The sequence below is a fragment of the Anomaloglossus baeobatrachus genome, chromosome 1 (assembly GCF_048569485.1).
Source record: "Anomaloglossus baeobatrachus isolate aAnoBae1 chromosome 1, aAnoBae1.hap1, whole genome shotgun sequence".
NCBI lineage: Eukaryota > Metazoa > Chordata > Amphibia > Anura > Aromobatidae > Anomaloglossus > Anomaloglossus baeobatrachus.
In genome coordinates, this window is record NC_134353.1 from 748,878,947 (window position 1) to 748,900,790 (window position 21,844).

The following is a 21,844-nucleotide window of genomic DNA, read 5'->3' on the forward strand; positions in this document are numbered from 1 at the left end:
TCAAACTTTATTATATATTGTATGGCAAAGTCAAAAGAAATCAGCCAAGATCTCAGGAAGAGAATTGTGGATTTGAACAAGGCTGGTTCATCCTTGGGTGCAATTTGCAGATACCTGAAGGTGCCTGGTTCACCTGAACAAACAATTATACGCAAGTACAAACAAGATGGGAGCGTACCCACCCCCGTCGGTTGTGCGACACAGGCAAATCGCTGCCCGTGGAGCACAACATCGCTAACACCCGTCACACGGACTTACCTTCCCTGCGATGTCGCTCTGGCCGTCGAGGCGCCTCCTTTCTAAGGGGGCGGTTCGTGCGGCGTCACACGACAGCCGTCCAATAGAGGAGGGGCGGAGAAGAGCGTCCGTAACATGCCGCCCACCTCCTTCCTTCCTCATTGCCGGTGGACGGAGGCAAGGAGATGTTCGTCGTTCCTGCGGTGTCACACATAGCAATGTGTGCTGCTACAGGAACGACGAACAACATCGATATTAAGGAAATGAACGACGTGTCAATGAGCAATGATTTTTCACGTTTTTGCACTCGTTGATCGTCGCTCATTGGTGTCACACGCTGCAATGTCGCTAACGGCGCCGGATGTGCGTCACTAACAACGTGACCCCGACGATATATCGGTAGCGATGTCGCAGCGTGTAAAGCCCCCTTAAGACCATTTCAATTATAGGCCTCTGATGTTTTGAGCCGTTGGAGAATTTCAATTGGGGCCCAAAGGCTTTAGGTTACTGCACTGAGAAGATGTTACGTTTGTCAATTAACTTAAATGGAATTTATCACCAGGTTTTTGCTATGTAATCTGAGAGCAGCATGATGGAGGGGCAGACAGATTCCAGCAATATCACTTACAGAGGATTCCCACAGGTTTGATAAAAATTTGTTTTCTCTGCTGCAGATGTACGTTTTGTGATAGCTGAGCACTGTAAACCCTGCCCACACCACTGATTGACAGCGTTCTGTGCACACTGTGAAAAGATGCCAATCAGTGAGAGGGGAGGTTATACAAAGCTCATGAATATGAAGGACTACATGGAGGAAGGTATACTAGTCCTCTAGTGATAATCTGTTGCTGAGAAAAGTGATGGCAACCAGCCCACAAACGATATATTATTGGAATTAGAGTCTCTGTTGTTGCATTATGCTGCTCTCAGATTAGGAGGAAAAAACGTGGAGACAGATTCCCTTTTTCTATTATTCATCCTCTGATCAGTACAGTATAGCGGCTGGTTATGACATGGCGGTATAATTTATAGTTAGTGGTATGCTCTACATGTAGTTATTATGGGACATTATTTGGAGAGGGGCAGAATGATGCATAGGTCCCTGTGAATAGCAGCATGACTGTATACTGAGCTGTGGACACATGAAAGCCGGGGGAAGAAACATGATTGAGGAGGGAGAAACGCAAAGGCCGGAAGGGAGAAACGCAAAGGTCGGGGAAACGCGAAAGCCGGGGGTGGGGAAGGGAAGGAAACGCGAAGGTCGGGGGTAGGGAAGTGACAGAAACACGAAGGCCGGGAAGTGAGGAAGGGAAAGAAACACGAAGGCCGGGGGGGAGGAAAGAAACGCGAAGGTTGGGGGGGGAAGGGAAAGGAAAGAAACTCGAAGCCCGGGGGGGAGAAATGCGAAGGCTATGGGGGGGGGGGAGAAATACAGAGACCGAGGGGGGGGGACACGGAGACCTGAGGGGGGGGGAAACACAGAGAAGACCTGGGGGGGGAGAAACACTGAGACCGGGGGGGGGGGGGTGGGAAACACGGAGATCGGGGGGGGGACACACAAAGATCGGGAGGGGGGGAAAACACGGAGATCGGGAGGGGGGGAGAAACACGGAGATCGGGGGGGAGAAACACAGAGATCGGGAGGGGGGGGAAGCACAGAGATCGGGAGGGGGGGGAAGCACAGAGATGGGGGGGGGAGAAACACAGAGATGGGGGGGGGAGAAACACAGAGATCGAGGGGGGGAGAAGCACAGAGATCGGGGGGGGGGACACGAGAGATCAGGGGGGGGGGAACACGAGAGGTGGGGTGGGGGACACGGAGACCGGGGGGGAACACGGAGACCAGGGGGAGGGGTAAAAACAGATACCAGGGGGCACTACGACATTCAGGCTGAGGGACAAACAGGCAGGTGAGAACTATGAGACTATGAAGGATGAGGGGAGAAACATGACGGCCGGGGAGAATCATGGAGACACATGAAAGCCGGGCAGAACATGAAGGCCGGGCGGAGGTGGAGATGCGGCGCCCAGGACCCGCCCCGGCAGCCTCGGCTGAGCGCAGGTCGAGCTCCCCCACTGGGACACTTCGTGCTACGTCATCATGATCCGGGATCCTGCTAGAGACAATGGGCGTGGCTTGATGACGTGTGCCTCGACCAATCAGAGTCGTCCACATGCAGCGATCGTGAGCCCGGAGCAGCCTCAGAATAAAATGCTATAGCGGCTGTTCGGCAGTGCCACTAGTAGCGGCGGCAGCGAGGGCTCAGGCCGGGCGGACTGAAGGGAGACACCATAAAAGGGAGGCCGCAGCTCCAGGACAAACACTAAGGGAACGGCCGCTGCCCGGGACTTTACTACAGACTCTCCCCACCTCAGCGCGTCCTGGTCCGCGAACACCTACGAGTCGATATCATCGCGCAGGAATTCACAGGCATCGGTCGCTCTGTAAGAAGCAATCGGAACATCGGGCGGCAGCTGAGAGCGACCGGAAGTGCCCCGAGCCCAGACTCCGTGCCCGAGGCGGGGGGCTCGTATGTGAACACCGCCGGCCCAGAGAACAAGAGAACGGAGATCCATGGAGAACGCACACACCAAGACGGTGGAGGAGGTGCTGGCGCACTGCAACGTGAACGAGAGCACGGGGCTGGGCCTGGAGCAGGTCAAGAAGCAGAAGGAGCGCTGGGGGCCCAACGGTACGTGCCCGGGGCCCCGCACTGAGGGCGGCCCAGGCTCCAGCCATCATGGGGCACTTCCTGTCCGGGCCTAGCCCTTTTGCCGGCATCACACAGAACATGGCTGCAGCCTCGTGTCTGCTCACAACCGGTTCCTCCAGCTCCTGACACCTGCCAGTGTGTGCCCAATGTGTGCCCTGTGCCAGCACAGGCTGGAGGGCACCACAGGGGCTGGGGCAGGCTGCGGGGGATGGGCTACTTACTAGTGGCCATATGATGGCGGTAGATTATGTATGGCGGTTACATTACATATTATTGGCCATATGATGGCGGTAGGTTATGTATGGTGGTTACGTTATTATTGGCCATATGATGGTAGCAGGTTATGGTGGTTACATTACTTACTAGCCATATGATGGCGGTAGGTTGCATATGGCAGTTACGTTATTATTGGCCATATGATTGCAGTAGGTTATGTATGGCGGTTACGTTATTGGTCATATGATGGCGGTAGGTTATGTCTGGCGGCTCCATTACTTATTGGCTGTATGATAGCGGTAGGCTGTGTATGGCGGTTACGTTATTTACTTATTGACTGTTATCGGTGCTGGACACATTACTAAACCCCTGTCCCCTATCTAGACTTCAATCTTAAGTTCTCCTGTATTTAATGTATATTGTCTTCTTAAAGGTGCCATCCCTCCAAAAGACCATTTCACGTGGTGGTCCAAAATGTTTTATTGGTGCTTACATCCATTTTTTCCATCTCAATTTTTGTACATTTGGAAGCAAATGAGATGATGGTACACAATGTTAACCATTAATGTACAGATAACTATCGGGGGCTAGTAAAGCTGGTTGCACACATTCAGTGCCCCCTATATGCATAAAGTATGTGTTCTGAATGGGAAGGGAATAAGCTGCTGCCAGACGTCTCTCCTGAGAACAAAAGGATCAGGCATGTTGAAATCCAGCATGCCTGATCCTCCTTTCCCCAGACATCTGCCATTAGGGATGAGTCAGGATAGATCTATAAGATGGTTGAGATTGATGTCTTCCGGTTAAAGCTAGCAGCATCAGAGTCCCAGAGAAAAGATGGCTGCCAACAGAGTGTACCATGGTGTCCCCAATGCCAGGTTGTCCATATGGCTACTGGCCCCGGGTTGGGTATTTACCGGCATCAGGATCTCAACTGATCTTATTTGGCATTTCCACACTTTTTGCTGATAAATCGTGGTGCCGGTAGAAAAATGCTGCGAGTGTGGATCTGATGTGCATGGCGATGTGTCCCTATAGCACCTCGGGGTCTGCTCTTACATCGGGAGGGACATCCGTATGGGTGGGAGTGAGGCCGCAGTGCTGTGCCGAGTCCATTCGGTCATACTTCTGATATAGGCTATGTATGAGAGTGACGGCTGCAGCCCCCGAGTGATGACAAGGTCTTGGATGGTCAGGATCTCTTCCTGGAAAGTGTCGTCCTTCCTGGATTATTTACTAAACTGTCGTATTTCAGATAAACCTTGGATACTAATGATTTCCTTTCTTCACTCCCGCTCCTCCCCACGTGTTCCCGGATCATCGGCCTCCTCAGAATTACCTGCAGAAGAAGGTATGTGCCGCATATACTGTGTGGGCCTATACTGTGTGCGGAGAGCTCGCTGCATTGTGCCGGGATATGACAAGTTCTTCTTCTTTCCTTAGGGAAAACACTATGGGAATTGGTGATTGAGCAATTTGAAGACTTACTAGTTAGAATCTTGTTACTTGCTGCCTGTATATCTTTTGTAAGTATATAAAGACACTAAACCTGTTTTTTAAGAGTGGTGTATTTGCAGATGGAGTGAGGGGTGCCTGGAATGTGTTTGGGGGATCGTACACAGGTTTTAGGAGCTGCTAATAGAACTTGCGTATGTGACGGTTCCTCCTTGTGTGCAGTCATGTGGGATCGGATCGTAGTTATGGGGAATTTTAGTACCTCCTGTTGACTATTGCTCCAGATGACTAGCGCCCCAAGACTAGATATTCTGGATAGGGAAGGAGTATACTGGCTACACCAGTCGCTGGTCACTTTTCCAGCATGTGCTCCTTTATAACGTAATGTCTCCCAGTGAAACGACAATTGAACTATTACTTACCCTTTTTAAAGGGGTTGTCCAGGCATATAATATTGATGACTTCTCCTTGGGATAGGTCATCATTATCAGATCAGTGGGACCCCAATAACCTGATGGTCTGCTCTGATCATCTGATGGGCAGTTTCCCACTGCAGATTGAACAGCATTGTGCTTGCATCGGTCGCTGCTGGAACTAATAACTGAGTGATAAGGAGTGCTGGGTACAGACCCCTACCAATCTAATATTAAAGGCCCATATTCACATTACTAAGGTTGTCCAATATCTATGGGATCAGCCAATAGTCTGTGTATAAGTGTCTCCAGACTCTCCATCAGCATCGTCTGTTTGGTCAAGCCAAACCTTGGGAAGCCGCGAGAAATAACTGACTGCTGAGAGCTCTTCTCGGTCCTCATCGTTGTGTATGGCAAGGTGTAGAATAGGTCATCAATAGTCTATCCTTGGAGAACCCCTTTATTGAGGGGATAATTGGTATCCGAGGGCCTCGATCAGATTGCACCCGTCACCAGACATGGCACAGACACTTCTCCATTCATCAATACTTTTCCATTTCCACATAACTAGTTATCTGCACCAAGAAAGCGAATGGTATTTTAGTTGGAGCAGCCGGGCACACATCTATTGTGGTGGTAACCTTTAGTAATGGTAGTGCCATGGCACGATAGTTGGCATCGGTATTGGGAACGTTTTTACTTTAAGCTCTCTGCTTAACGAGTTGAACAATTGCTTTAATGGGAGTCTGAACAGTTCTTCATTTGTTCCATATTTCATGGATTGTTGGAATGTAGGATATGGCTTGTCTCGGCTGTATATTCACGGTCTGGCTGTCTCCGCTATATATAGTAGTCGGTATAGAATATACTATGCTGTGCAGCCTGAAATGCCAAGGCTAAAAAGTGTTTCCTTCCTAAATGCAGAGGCTAGTTTTCACTGCCAAGTTGTTTCAATGAGTCTAGGATAAAGTATTACTGTATCTAGACTAGCTTTAAAGGGAATCTGTCACCAGGTTTTTACTCTGAGAGCAGGAGAATTTAGAAACGGAGACCCTGATTCCAGCGATGTGTCACTTACTGAGCTGTTTTGTTATTTTGATAAAAATCAATGTTTTCTCTGCTGCAGATCTAGCAGTTATACAGAGCTCATGAATATGGTGGACTACCTGGCAGCACACAAAGTGGTCCTCTAATGATTATCTACTGCTGAGCATTCATTGATTTTTATCAAAACTACACTAAGCAGTCCAGTAAGTGACACATCGTTGGAATCAGGATCTCTGTCCCTAAATAATGCTGCTCTGTTTACATGGCACAAAACCGGGGACAGATTCCCTTTAATGAAGGCAAATAGACTTGAATAAAAGGCACTGTTGGACTACAGTCAGGTATATACCGTAATGCATAGTCTAGATTACTGCATATAATAAAACATTACCTCCCCTGGCAACTAAAACCCAGCTCTTGGCAACAAGCTGCATTCTGCTCAGTCTCAAGGAATTGGCATAGAAAGGGTAAAGTAGCGTCTGCTTAATGTGGACATGTTTCTTCATAATCCCAATCGTCATTAATATGTCTCCAGTGGAGGAGTATGTACAGATTCATGCGTCCAGTAAACGAGATGCTGAGATTTCTGTGGGATTGTGCCTGCTTGTGCTGCAGTACCGAGGAGATCCAGGAGAAGACGGTAACGTGTTGGCAGATCTTAGAATCGGGAATTCTGCTGCCTCGGTCTGAATTGCATGGATGAAGTGATCCAAGCTCATCGTCTCAATAAAATCAGATATTAAAATTCTTTGGTTACCGTCCAGCTTTCTCTGCAGTTCACGTTCACTGGAGATCCAGATTTCTTGTTTGATCTCAATGCTAGGACACATCTCAGCAGCTGATCAAAAAAATCACTATATTACAAGTGTGTGAAGGATCCCAACCAGAGTGATGTGTATATACTCCATGTACATGCTGGCATGATCCGCTTTAGATCCTCCCATCCCCAGTGCTGCAGGTCCAGTATGTGAGCCTGCATCATGGGCTGCGGTAAGTTTTACTGGTTTTTGTGAGCCAAAGAAATGAATTAATATGGCACCAAATACTGATACGTTCATGAGTAAGACTGCAGGTAAACCTGGATCCCGACTGTTAGGCTGAGGCCACACAGGGATTAGTGCGATTCCTCGCATGACACTCGGCTCGCAGCACAGTGGGAGCAAAGTGTCATGCGACTGTGGTCTGATCATGGGATCAGACCACAGTTGTGGAGGGGCGGGCCAGTGCTGAGGAGGGGAGGGATTGCGTGGCGGCGGAGAGGGAGGGATTTATCTCCCTATCTCCTCCATTGCCGGCTGATGTGAGAATCGTACTGCACTCGCGTTACAACGGTGTAATGTGAGAGCAATGTGATATTTCTCTCGCTCCCATAGACTTGAATGGGTGCGAGTGAAACAAAGTCGCATTCCACCCGTAGCATGCTGCGACTGGTTTCTCTGTCCGATTTAGGGCTGAGAAAACAATCGCTCATGGGAGCTGCCCCACAGAGTAATATTGGTCCAAGTGGAGTGTGTGTGATAGATAGATAGATAGATGGATAAATTAGATTATTATATATATATATATATATATATATATATATATATATATATATATATATATATATATATATATATATATATATATATATATATATATATATATATATATATATATATATATATATATATATATATATATATATATATATATATATATATATATATATTTTTTTTTTTATTTTTTTTTAATTATCCCACGCATTCCACTTGCTTTGTATTACTCGCTGTGTGTGCTCACCCTTACTGTCCGATGGGATCTCGCATGGAAAAATACATTAATCGCTCAGTCTGGGGAACCCCAATGATGTGAGGTGATAGATCAGAGTCACCAGTAATTTTGTTTACTAGAAATTACCAGTGGGATGCCAGCCTAATTAAAAAGGCATTGCTTACACCCGGGATCTGCTGTCTGCTCCAGCCCTACTAGACTAAAAGTAATGACGTCCCAACCACTAATGATTATTGGCTGCTCATTTCTCGTTGTCTTCTCTCGCCGTCTCCCCTTATGTAATTATTATATACAGTTGTCCCCTGCTATACCATGGTTCACTTACTACAGTTTCACTGTATCATGGGTACGGGGGGCGGCACTGGAGGTAGAGCAGGGTCACAGGAGACAAGGGCAGGGTGATGCTGCGGGCAGTGCGGCGAGTGTTCCTAGATGCTTGCTACAGGCGCTGGGAGGAACATCCAGAAACTGTCTGAGGTGCGGGCTTCAAAGATATGACGCCTGGAGTCAGCGCCTGCGCAGATTGAGCTAGCAGCTGAATGATGTACCGAGAACACATGTGCGCAGGTGTCATCAGCTCAATGATGTACCGAGAACACATCTGCGCAAGTGCCACGGCCGGGCGCCATTTTCCCAAGTCTGCTACCGGGAGATCAATGGGCCGGAGGCAGCGCGGGTGCAGATAAGATCTTGAGCAGAGAGCTCAATTTGCGCATGAGCTGACTCTGGGTGCTAAGATTTGAAGCGGCACCACCAACCTTTTCAGCATGGCCCCTGCCTCACCGCGCACAGTCCATAGTCCGGAGTATTACAAGCTAGATTCGGCTTGTAAGGCTGGTTTCACATCAGCGTTTTTTTTTTTTTTTTGAGAGCGAGAGTCTGAACTAGGCCTTGTCGGTATCGCTGCAGGATAAAATCAGATAAGGATTGGGTTTGACCTCCTTTAATCACGACAGTCTGCCTGCTTTGACAATAGCCCTCGATGCCGCTGGCTGTGGCTGGGCTTTGTATTGTGGTAGCACAGTCAGTATATGCTTATGTGGAGTTTTGTTATGATCTTGGCTAAACATAACACTCACATTCCTAGTTTTAGGTCTCCTCCTATATGGGCCGTTTTACTTTGGGAATTTGGAGCCCTCTCCAGCTGTCTCTATCAGAAGGGCAGATGGCTTGCAGGGAAACGCTAATTAATTTATTCTTGAAAAGCCCTGGCCTGATAATTATTCCCCTCCCGTTTGTCAGTAGTAAGAGCGGGCACCTCTCGTGTGTGTATTGTGAGTGCATGAGAATGTGGGAAGTGCCAGCAAATTCCACATGAGGGCACGCAGGTCCTGGCATTGTTTTTGATAATTTATTTCCGTCTTTATTTCAGGTATTGGCATGGTTCGAGGAAGGTGAAGAAACAATCACAGCCTTTGTAGAGCCTTTTGTAATTTTACTTATATTAGTAGCAAATGCCATTGTGGGCGTGTGGCAGGTAAGTAAATATCTGCGGTGCGGTCAGCTACCCGCTGTACCCATGTATAGTCTCATCAGACAGCAGGTTCTGTAAAATAATAAAATGATCCCTCCTTCGCTGTTGACATTTTGCCCCTTTGATGAGAAGTGTGCTCTATACCTCCTAAATAAAGATTGTCTTAAGTAATCATCCAGGAAATCTCCTCTGTTGATTTTGGGCATGTGCTGCAATTTCCTGTTGCACAAGTCTTAGTTTTGCAATCAGCCGGTATATCGGTGTCCCTTATGTCATATGCTTTTTTTTTTTTTCTTTTTCTCCATTATGGTCTCTGAAATTGGATATAAAGACTTAGTTTCCGTTTTTTTTTTTTTTTTCTTTCCCCAGAATCAGTGACCCATCATCTGACCATGGGGTTTGTCTGCAGTCACATGTAATCCCTATCATAAGGGTGCTTTACACGCTGAGACATCGCTAGCGATCTTGTTAGTGATGTGACACGCCAGATCGCAGATAAGATTTGCCGAGATCGCGCATAGGTCATTTTTTTCTCTTTTTGCGCCGGTCACACGTGCGATCTCAGCAAATCGTATGTGCGATCTGGCATATTACATCGCTAACAAGATCGCTAGCGATGTCGCAGCATGTAAAGCACCCTTAAGTAAATAGGGCAGTGCTGTTATATGTTGCATTTAAAATGTACATGAAAAGTAGTAGTATCCCAGCTGACTCTTTGGGATCGGCCATAATACATTTTTAATAGCATATTCGCCTCGGCCTACTCATGACTCTTCTTGGCAAATAGATGAACTATTTTGTCTGGTTATTGGCGCTATAACCTTTGTACCCCAAACAGATCTGAGCATGAAGGGCCAGCCCCATTAATGCAATGCTGCGTCCCCATAATAGTTTCCCCTCTTTGCAGGACTGGTGGCCAGGGAGCCCAGTTTTTGGTAGAATTGGTGGGTTTCACAGAGATTCCTCCTTGACCATAAAATCGTGGCATATTCCAGAGGTTTGCCATTACTTAGTGAGACTATTAATAACCCTTTAAAGGGGTTGTCCACTACTTTTACATCCATGGCGTATCCTTAGGATAGGCAAGTGGAGTGGGGGCGAATAGGATAGGTCATCAATGTCTGATCAGCCAGGATCCGACACCCCGCGCACCTGCTGATCAGCAGGCAGCTGGAAATGCTCAGCTTCAGACCTGCTCCTCTTCTGATAGCGGCCACTGTTGGGTACTGCAAATACACATCCTATTGATCTGAATGGGAGGCGGATGTCCTGTACCCGGCCGCGACCACTGTCAGAAGACTGGGCAGCTCCAGAACTGAGAATTTCCTGCTGCCGCCACGGGGACTGAAAACAGCTGATCTGTGTAGGTGCGGTGTTGGTCCCCGGCCAACAAGACATTGCCTATCCTTAGAATAGGTCATCAGTGTAAATGTAGGGGACAACCTCTGTAAGCTGCTTGTCTCTCAGACATTGAAGGGAGGAAGATAGTAGATGCTTGAGCACCTTGTAATGAAGGTTGGAGTGTGGTTACAACAAGGCATTGCCATTTGCATAGATTCCAACTTGAAGTACTTCCTTTTTCCAAAGAAAACCACATGAGTTGTGAATGGCCGCGCTGTTAAGGTCCAGTCACACTAAGCAACTTACCAGCGATCCCAACAACGATAGGGATCGCTGGTAAGTTGCTAGGAGGTTGCTGGTGAGCTGTCACACTGCGACGCTCCAGCGATCCCACCAGCAACCTGACCTGGCAGGGATCGCTGGAGCGTGGCTACACGAGTTGCTGGTGAGCTCACCAGCAACCAGTGACCAGCCCCCAGTCTCCTAGTTACAGCACACATCAGGTTAATTAACCCGATGTGTGCTGCAGCTAAATGTGCACAGAGCAGGGAGCAGCGCACACTGCTTAGCGCTGGCTCCTTGCTCTCCTAGTTACAGCACACATCGGGTTAATTGCCTGATGTGTGCTGCAGCTACATGTGCACAGAGCAGGAGCCGGCACTGGCAGTGAGAGCGGCGGAGGCTGGTATCAAAGGTAAATATCGGGTAACCAAGGACAGGGCTTCTTGGTTACCCGATGTTTACATTGGTTACCAGCCTCTGCAGAAGCCGGCTCCTGCTCACTGCACATTAGTTGTTGCTGTCTCGCTGTCACACACAGCGATCTGTGCTTCACAGCAGGACAGCAACAACTAAAAAATGGCCCAGGACATTCAGCAACAACCAACGACCTCACAGCAGGGGCCAGGTTGTTGCTGGATGTCACACACAGCAACATCGCTAGCAACGTCACAAAAGTTGTTCGTTACCAGCGATGTTGCTAGCGATGTTGCTTAGTGTGACGGGGCCTTTATTTATTCATAACCTGGACTTTTTTCTTATATTCGATCATGCCTTACTGTAATGATGCTTTATGCTGACTGCTCTATTTTTCTGTAGTAGGTTTACCCTACCTGATCTTTGTTGCAATGTTTTGGTTTTTTCTCTCTACTCTATAAATTAGGCATTGTTATATGTGTAATACTAAAAGTAGAATTAACAATATTTTGGCCTTTTTTCGATTTATTTTATAAACTACACAAATGATTACATTTTATTTGACTTGGTGTATATTTGCACCTAATGCAAAAGGTTACCACATTGTTTTTAGATGCATGCAGCAAAGTGAATTTCCTTTTACTGCCCTTTTGACTTTATATAAAGAGGTGGTTCACTACTCTGCACTAGTGGCCACATCACAGTAAAACTGATAGGGATGGCTTTTTCTAAATACCTTGATCAGCCAATTGTGCCTCTGAGCGGTGCTATTGTGTACCGCTCATCCCCATGAAGTGACCCTCTGAGATCCAGTGATGTCACGCCAACTTCCAGTTGACCCAATGTCGTAGGCCGGCCCCAGTCTCCCTGAGTAACTGGGCTGAGAGCGGAGTTTTACCACTCATCACAGTCTAGGGTCACAGAGCAGCTTGTCGCGCATGCTCTCCTTCACTGCAGAGCACTGCAAGCAGGAGCGATGCTGGGCTGTGAGCGGTGAAACTCCACCCACAGCACAGTTACTCAGAGAATGGGGCCGCCTCGGTGATGTCAGGTCAACTGGAAGTTGACATGACCTCACCGGATCCCAGAGGTCACGGAGCCCGGGGGGATCACTTCATAGGGATGAGCGGACCGCGATAGTGCCGCTAACAGGCAGAATTGGCTGATCAAGGTATTTAGAAAATGCTTACCCTCTCAGTTTTACAGAGATGTGGTCACTATTTCAGAGTAGTGAACCACCGCTTTAACATTTTTCCTGTTCTCCATTCCTCCTATCTTTTTTTTTTTATACAGTGTAATGTCTCATCGTTGCTTGGTTTTGTGGCTTGTGATAATACGTGTGTATGGATTATTGGTGTTGAGTATGTTGTGGAAATCGTCTGCATAAATTGACATGCTGGAGATTTCGAACCCGCCATGCTTGACAGTTTGCGCTGCGGACTGACGATTATCCACAATGACTGTGCATGGTGTGCACATGTCCCAATTCTTCACTTTAATATGTTGATTCCCATTCCTTGCTGCAATCACATCTTTCTTTTCCCTTAACAGGAAAGAAATGCTGAAAATGCCATTGAGGCACTCAAAGAGTATGAACCCGAGATGGGCAAAGTTTACCGACAAGACCGAAAGAGCGTCCAGAGGATTAAAGCCAGGGATATTGTCCCTGGGGACATTGTGGAAGTTGCTGGTGAGCATTTGTTTGTGATCCGTTAGTACTGGCATGTGTAGATTGGCACGTCCTCCTCGTATTCTTTACTTCTATGTGCACGCTTAACCCTTAATACTGCGGCTTTCCCATGTAGCTGTGATAACTGGCTTGCAGCGTACATTTTCCATTGATGGATTCGCTGTGTGCCGGCTGACCTCTGCATGTTACAAGCGTTAATATATCTATAAATGTCAGATTGCTTTTGAAGGCCAGACGTCGGGGCAATTTACTGCAGGTCTACAGCACTCATGTTAAGTAGCTGATGTATGCGGAGCACGTTACTAATACCTTTTCTGTTTAGTATTGTATGGACTTTGCTGTAGAATTTGTAGAGAGATGTCCATGTAGGGCATTGCAGCACTTCACACAGGGATGCATATCGTGAAATGGAATTCTAGGCCGTATGCCAATGACATTTGTATGTCGAAACCAGTTTGCCTTCTGTGACAGCGGTGAAAATGACTGACGGTGATAGATTTAGGATTGTCCAGAGCCCTGCTCTTATTGTAAGTTCTGACACACTACGTATAATGGCCGTATGCTGCCGCTGATATGTTTTCCCTCTATCATGGCCATTATTTTATAGGAGCCTCATAGGTGTTTTATTTAACCTGCTAAGGCTTCCTGCAGGTGCTTAAGAACGCAAGCCGCAAAACAAACTATTACTTCTAATTGCATAAGGACTCCCACTAGGGACTGCTGGCACACGCCGCTCCCTATGGTACTGAGCAGTGCTGCTCACCATGCCAGCCTTTTTGTATATACCCTGCACACAATGATTTAAGGTCCTAAGCATTATATTAAAAGTTCTGTATAACACATTAGTGATATTAGTGATATTTTTACATCAGATGTTAAAGGGAACCTGTCGCCACTTTTTTGGCCTATAAGCTGCGGCCACCACCACCGGGCTCTTGTATATAGCATTCTGACATGCTGTGTATAAGAGCCCAGGCTGGTGTGAGAACATAAACACTTTATAATACTTACCTAACGGTCGCTCGGTTGGCCATATGGGCGTCTCCGGTGCCAGCGCCTCCTCTTTTGGCCATCTTCGTCCTCTTTCTGAAGCCTGTGTGCATGACGCGGCTACGTCATACACACTCGCCGGTCCTGCGCAGGCGCACTACAATACTTTGATCGGCCCTGCTTAGGACCTGAATGCTGGCGAGTGTGGATGACGTCAGACGCGTCATGCACCGCGGCTGGAGAAGGAGGAGGATGAAGATGGCTGAAAGAGGCGGCACTGGAGAACGGAGACGCCCATATGGCCCATCGCACTACTGTTAGGTAAGTATTAATATAAAGTGTTTATGTTCTGCACAGTGGCATGGGCTCTTATGTACAGCATGTTAGAATGCTGTATATAAGAGCCCGGTGGTGCTGGTCGCAGCTTATACGCCAAAAAAGTGGTGACACTTTCCCTTTAATGATAAATTCTGCCTAATGTTAAAGACATTGTTTTCTTTTCTCCCACATAAGTCATTGTAATATGTATCCCCGTATACTAGGAAATAAATATAGCATTTGTACATAAGTCGTGGGCAGGAAGTCTTCTTTCTGCCTCATCCACCAAGGACAACATCTGCAAGGAGTTTGTATGTTCTCCCAGTGTTTGCGTGGGTTTTCTCCCACACTCCAAAGACCTACAGATAGGGACCTTGGATTGTGAGCCCCAATGGGGACAGTGTTGTTGATGTACGTAACGCACTATGGAATTAATGGTGCTATATAAGTGAATATATCCATCCGTATCCATATTCCTCTTACTGGCAGTAATAGATTCTATGTCTAATGCAACTCTTCAATCTAATTTTTTTTTTCCTGCTTTTTTTTGGGTCTTTAATATAGCAGCAATATTGTGGCGCATGAATTTTGCTTAAATATTTCTTTAGAGGTATTTATTACATATCTTATTACTAAATCGTTTAATGTTTACACGTATTTTTCTAGTTGGAGATAAAGTTCCAGCAGACATACGGTTAACGTCTATCAAATCTACCACGTTGAGAGTAGACCAATCAATCCTTACCGGTACGTATAATACAACACGCTTCTATGCAACATAATGAATGGTATATAAAAGGTAACTGAATATTCACGATCCATTAAAATAACCTGGACTTCATAGAAGCATCATAATGGAGGACGCCGATGGCACAGAGCACTCACTGCGAGTGGAAGAAAGGCAGTTGTGGCAGCTAAATAGGAAAGGGTTCTTTACAGTTAGAGCAGTCAGACTATAATGCCCTACCACAAGAGTTAGTAATGGCACTAGAGCAACTTTTAAAAAGAGTTGGATGATTTCCTCAGTACACACATTGTCGGTTAGAAATGATTTAATGATAAAACATATAATTGGTGGAGTAGTGTTAAACTACATGGACCTAGGTATTTTTTTTCAGCTATGTAACAGAGGTGCACATTTTTTTGAATAGGTATAGTAATGATATCCAGAAGTCTATCACTTCAACCCATTGCCAATGTGGCTCCAGTATTGGCTTTTATTGTCATTCTTCTCGAAGATTTCCCCCACCTAAACTACCCTCCATTATAAGATTGGGGAGCTGTTTATCAAGCCTGAAAAGGAATTCCAAATGGATCTGTAATGACCAGTTACATATGAATTTTAGTAAATGATAGTTTTCCCTTTTTATACTAAATACTGCTTGTTTTGTTTAGGGGAGTCTGTCTCTGTAATAAAGCACACAGACCCTGTCCCTGATCCTCGAGCTGTAAATCAAGATAAGAAGAACATGCTGTTTTCTGTAAGTTGTGCAGTAGTGGGAGCTCTTTTACTCAATGGATTAGTTTTTGTATTGATTTTTATTTTTCCCCCATCAGGGTACAAATATTGCTGCTGGGAAAGCCATTGGTGTAGTGGTAGCCACTGGCGTCAACACTGAAATTGGCAAGATTCGTGATGAAATGGTGGCGACTGAACAGGAGCGGACTCCTCTGCAGCAGAAGCTGGATGAGTTTGGGGAGCAGCTTTCTAAAGTGATCTCCTTAATTTGTATTGCTGTGTGGATCATTAACATTGGACACTTTAATGATCCTGTACATGGAGGCTCTTGGATAAGAGGAGCAATTTACTATTTCAAAATTGCTGTCGCCCTGGCTGTTGCTGCTATTCCCGAGGGTTTACCTGCGGTCATCACCACTTGTTTGGCTTTGGGTACTAGAAGAATGGCAAAGAAAAATGCGATTGTCAGGAGCTTGCCATCCGTTGAAACATTGGGCTGTACATCCGTCATCTGCTCTGACAAGACCGGCACGCTAACCACTAACCAGATGTCAGTCTGTAGGGTAAGGAATCTTACCATGTTTACTCTTTAGGAAATAGAAATGTCATATGTGGCTTTATTTGCATATCACTGATATTATGCTTTAAGGTGCTTGGCCAGATTAGTTTTGTTTATTTTTTTTTTTAAGTTTTGGGCATGTCTTAAGAGATATATTGGTTGGATGGCTGGAGCACTTATTGATTTAGAATAGAGGATCTTGGTCTCCGATTACAGTTCAGAAATTGTTTGGAAGTTATCCCTTATCCAATGCACAGGATAGATGCAACACCGCTGCCGCCTTCATTCTTATAAATGTCAAGGCACAGTGCTCGATCAGCTCTGGCCGGCCCATGAAGAATGAATGGAGCAGTAGTGCATGTGATCAAGAACGGCTGCATTAACACGGGGCTCATCATAGCATCGGTTCTTTGGTCCTTGCTGTTGGAAGGTCATGCCCTGTCCCATGAATTGGTGGATAACTTCCAAACTCGAGAATACCCTTTATTGTTGTATACGGAAGCAGGAGTGAGCTCATTGAAGTGTGACTGGAGCACTATTAGTATGCAGCCTGCTGCACCATTCACTGTGTAAAGGGCTGAGACAGCTCAGTACGGTGATCAGCTGTTTCACTATATGGAGTGTATTATACTACAACTACTGATTCACGCAGACTCCTCCTCCGCGGTTCAGGGGGTTCCTTCTCTAGTAACTGCTGCCCCCCCTTGTCACCTACCCTGTGTACAGGTGATAATACCTTGTGACAACCCCTTTAAGTACCACTTCTCAGTTGTCTTGTGTGTTGATAGACCTTTTTTCTGTGGCGTTTAATAGAGCCGTTTTGCTGTAGTTTCTTCCGGTTTGGTGACAGCGGCATTTTGCCGGCTCTGTCAGTGTCACCTTGAATGTGAGCGAGGTGCAGTGCTCTCATCATTCTGCCTGTGGTGCATTGCCTTGTTAAGTGAGTCATGGATGAATGGGCAATTTCTCCTTCCATCTCTTGCTGCATTCTAACTAGAAATGATCAGAGTCTTTGTCGGAATATTAAAGAAACCTAAAATCAGTTTGTTTTTTTTGTTTTTTTTCTGTGTGCTGCAGGGTAAACTGACGGAGTATATTTTTGCTGTTTGCGCCATTATCCATCAGTGTAATGCGTGGCTTTCATGAGGCAGTGCAGCATTGTAAATCTTACAATGAAGAACTCCATTAGGCTTTTATAGAATTCCTCTTCGGATCGGACTGGCCGACTGTCTTGACCTAATCCTTGCTGTGTAGAATTGTAACCTCGCCAAGGGAGCGGGCGCTGATCAGTATTCAAGAGGAGACCACTTGCAGTCTTATTGCATAACTGCTGTAGTCAGGACAAGGCTTTTTTTTTTTTTCTTCCCAACATGTTACAAGATATTGGCGTTAAAGGAGGTAGTGAATCCAACCTGGCAGCCGGCTTATGATCCATGAATGGCTGAGGCGTGCGTGTATTGCTAGTAATTTTCCGTGTATATTCCTATTACCCAGTACGCTTTCTCGCATTTGCCCACTGCCAGCCATTCATCATGGCTTTCCATTGTACCAGGGCTCATGCGGCCAAGCCTTCAGATTAATTGCTATGTGCAGAGAGTGCGTAGCCTCTTGCCAAAAAGTCACCGGACAGGAAAGTCTAAAAGACGCTCATGCGGCCTTCATTATGTCGTCTGTTTTCGTAAGGTCCTGTGTATACATAGTGTGTCATGTGGAACAATTACTCATCCCAAGGCTTTGAAGTATTTACAAAGTCCGGAAGAAGCATGTGAAGATTGCGGTGTACACAAGAAACAATGCCTGGCCTACTGTAGACCGCTTACTATGGAGACGGCACATTACTGGGGTTGTCGGGGATTAGGCTTTGTTACCCAGAAACCCTGCTCCTGGCCATCTCTATTCCCCCTCCTCCATATCGGAGGCAGGCTATGGACAGGAATGACAGTTAGGTCTCGCTCACGCATTGAGTATTAGGCCAGATTTTTACCTCAGTATTTGTAACACAATACCAGGAGTGGGTGAAAAATACAGAAGTGGTACCCGTGTGTCCATGATACGTTTCCTCTGCTACACCTGTTTCAATTCTTGTTTTTGGGTTACAAATACTGAGGTAAAAAATTTAAAATATTCAGTGTGTTCACGTTGCCTGATACCTTTGTGCACTGACGTAACAGTGCTACTCCTTAGCCCACGTGCACACGTTGAGTGCTAGAGTTTTTTACCTCAGTATTTGAAGCCAAACCAGGAGTGGGTAAAACAAAATGCAGAAATGGCTTCTCTAAAGCTGGTGTCACACACAGCGACAACGACGTCGCTGCTACGTCACCATTTTCTGTGACGTTGCAGCGACGTCCCGTCGCTGTCGCTGTGTGTGACATCCAGCAACGACCTGGCCCCTGCTGTGAGGTCGCCGGTCGTTGCTGAATGTCCAGCTTCATTTTTTGGTCGTCACTCTCCCGCTCTGACACACACATCGCTGTGTGTGACAGCGAGAGAGCGACGAAATGAAGCGAGCAGGAGCCGGCACTGGCAGCTGCGGTAAGCTGTAACCAGCGTAAACATCGGGTAACCAAGGGAAGACCTTTCCCTGGTTACCCGATATTTACCTTTGTTACCAGCCTCCGCTCTTGCTGCCAGTGCCGGCTCCTGCTCTGTGCACATGTGGCTGCAGTACACATCAGGTAATTAACCCGATGTATACTGTAGCAAGGAGCCAGCGCTAAGCAGTGCGCGCGGCTCCCTGCTCTCTGCACTGTGACATGTAGCTGCAGCACACATCGGGTTAATTAACCCGATGTGTACTGTACCTAGGAGAGCAAGGAGCCAGCGCTAAGCAGTGTGCGCTGCTCTCTGCTCTGTGCACATGTAGCACAGCGACGTTATGATCGCTGCTTCTGCTGTTTGACAGCTAAGCAGCGATCATAACAGCGACTTACAAGGTCGCTGTTACGTCACCGAAAATGGTGACGTAACAGCGACGTCGCTGTCGCTTAGTGTGAACCCAGCATTATACTTGTCCTCTGTTCCATTTATGGCTTTGGCTTAGAAATCCTGAGGTCAAATATTCAACATGTGATCATGGCCTTATTAGCATCAGTACAACTGACCAGGCAATTTTTATTTTATTTTTTTCTCTTTCCATTTTTCTCAGCTTCAGGCCTCATGCGCACGCTGCGTTTTTGGGTGCATGCGTTTTTTTCTTAGCAAAGCCTGAGATTTAATTTTTGCCGTGTGCACGTTGCAGCTTTTTTTTTTTTTTTTTGGCTGCTTCTTTGTGGTGACCAGCATGTCAATTTTGAGCCCTTCCAGACAGATTTCAACTCAAAAACGCATAAGAAAACTAGTGAAAACGCATGCATTTTGTTTTGATGCGTTTTTTTTTTTTTTTTTTCTCCCGAGAATGTTTCTGTGAACACAGGCTGCATCTTTGTGGTGACCACAAAAATGCAGCATGCACACACAGCCTAGTATGGGTTGTTGTGTGCATATATATAATTATAATATAATTTTATTTTACTGTTTTAAACAATATCTATTGCGTTTAACAAAAAACAATTTACAGATATAGTTATCCTGAATCTTAAAGGGGTATTCCCATTTTTAAAATCTTATCCCAATATGTAGTAGGTGTAGTAATAATAATAGCAAATACCTCCAATTAGAAATGTAGTATAGTTCTTCTGATTCACTGTCGCTTACCTCATGTGCAGGGCATTGCAGGACCTTAGGTATTCATGGTTATGACCACGAGCAACTAACTGTGACTATCCGTGGTTGTAACCATGGATACCTAAGGTCCTGCAATGTCCTGAAAATGAGGAAAGACAGGTGAATCAGAAGAACTATACTACATTTCTAATTAGAGGTATTTGCTGATATTAGGATCTGGCAATACCCCTTTAAGTGGGAAAGCTAGAAGGGAAGGAAGGTATATGTTTTTATTGGGGTATAAATTTCAGTTTGCTCTCTAGAAAAGGGAAAGGAAGAAGGGGAAAGGAGTCATACCTACTGAAATGGTCAAATGACCACCAATAAAGATTATAAAGAGAACAATTGTACTTGAGTAATTATAGGATGCATACTAGAACATAAACTGCTCAAGGGGCAGTTGTGAAGGACGCCATTCATTTTGATATACAATGTATTGGAAATTAAGGGGGGAAGCGATACTTATGAGGAACAAAAATATCACTCTGCAATAAAAATTACCTAGCAACATTATTCTCCAGGTTAGCATGATTTGTGGCGCTGTCAAACTGGTTTTGGGGTTGGATGGATGGAGAGATACTTCTTAAAACCATACATTAAAACCATACATTAAATGTTGAAAGAAAAGTGTGTGTGTGTGTGTGTGTGTGTGTGTTTGTGTGTGTGTTTTTTTTTTTTTGGTTTTTTTTTTCAACATTTAATGTATAGCTTTAAAGGGAACCTGTCAGCAGATTTGGGGCCTATAAACTGCGGCCACCACCACCGGGCTCTTATATACAGCATTCTAACATGCTGTATATAAGAGCCCAGGCCGCTGTGTAGAGTTTAAAAATGACTTTATAATACTTAAACAGTCAAGGCGGTGGTGTTGGGTCATATGAGCATCTCCGTTCTCCGGCGCCTCCTCCTTCGGCCATCTTTGTCGTCCTTCTGAATCCTGTGTGCATGATTCATCCTACATCATATACACTCGCCGGTCCTGCGCATGCGCACTACAATACTTTGATCTGCCCTGCTCAGGACCTCAATGCCGGCGAGTGTGGATGATGTAGAACGCGTCATGCACCCCAGCTTCAGAAGGACAACAAAGATGGCTGAAAGAGGCGGTGCCGCCACCAGAGAACGGAGTCGCCCATATGACTGAACGCCACCGCAGCGACCGTTTAGGTAAGTATTAGGCTATGTGCGCACGTGTGCGCTCTGCACCGCACACAAAAGGTCCGCTTCAGAGCGCAGCTGAATAGCTCCGTTCTGAAGCGCCTGGTGCCTGCAGAATTTGTGCGCTCTGCATGCTGCCTCTCCCTATAGACAGCATGCAAAGCGCACGGAAGAAGTGACATGTCACTTCTTAGAATGCACGCTTCGGGCAGCAGCCGAAGCACTGCGCTCTAATACGCCACGTGCGCACGTCTTATGCACAATCTTCATAGATTGTGCTGGGGACACAGGACGCATGCAGTTACGCTGCGGTGCAGAACGCAGCGTAACTGCATGCAATACGCACACGTGCGGACATAGCCTTATAAAGTGATTTTTACATTCTATACAGCGGCCTGGGCTCTTTTATATACAGCATGTTAGAATGCTGTATATAAGAGCCCACTGGTGGTGGCCGCAGCTTATAGGCCCCAAACTGCTGACAGGTTCCCTTTTAAACAGTTTACTTCTCAATCACAACTATGCCAAATTTATATTTTCAATGCCTTTAATTTTGAAGGGGTGAGAAAGGATCTGAGGAGACTTGAACTATGCATGTATGT

The 21,844-nt window shown here is 46.2% G+C and overlaps 1 protein-coding gene across 3 annotated transcripts in view; it reads left to right on the forward strand.

Moving 5' to 3' along the window:
• Nucleotides 1-2,407: 2,407 nt before the first annotated feature.
• ATP2A2 (ATPase sarcoplasmic/endoplasmic reticulum Ca2+ transporting 2) overlaps nt 2,408-21,844 on the forward strand; it is a 55,897-nt gene continuing 36,460 nt past the window's right edge. For all 3 annotated transcript variants that reach the window (XR_012725286.1, XR_012725285.1, XM_075323611.1), the window contains exons 1-8: nt 2,408-2,930; nt 4,501-4,518; nt 4,611-4,693; nt 9,225-9,329; nt 12,915-13,053; nt 15,028-15,108; nt 15,757-15,842; nt 15,919-16,383. Coding sequence is in view for 1 of the 3 variants with exons in the window: in XM_075323611.1 (XP_075179726.1) it covers nt 2,813-2,930; nt 4,501-4,518; nt 4,611-4,693; nt 9,225-9,329; nt 12,915-13,053; nt 15,028-15,108; nt 15,757-15,842; nt 15,919-16,383 (1,095 nt within the window). In the remaining 2 variants the exon portion in view is untranslated. The remainder of the gene's footprint in view (nt 2,931-4,500; nt 4,519-4,610; nt 4,694-9,224; nt 9,330-12,914; nt 13,054-15,027; nt 15,109-15,756; nt 15,843-15,918; nt 16,384-21,844) is intronic.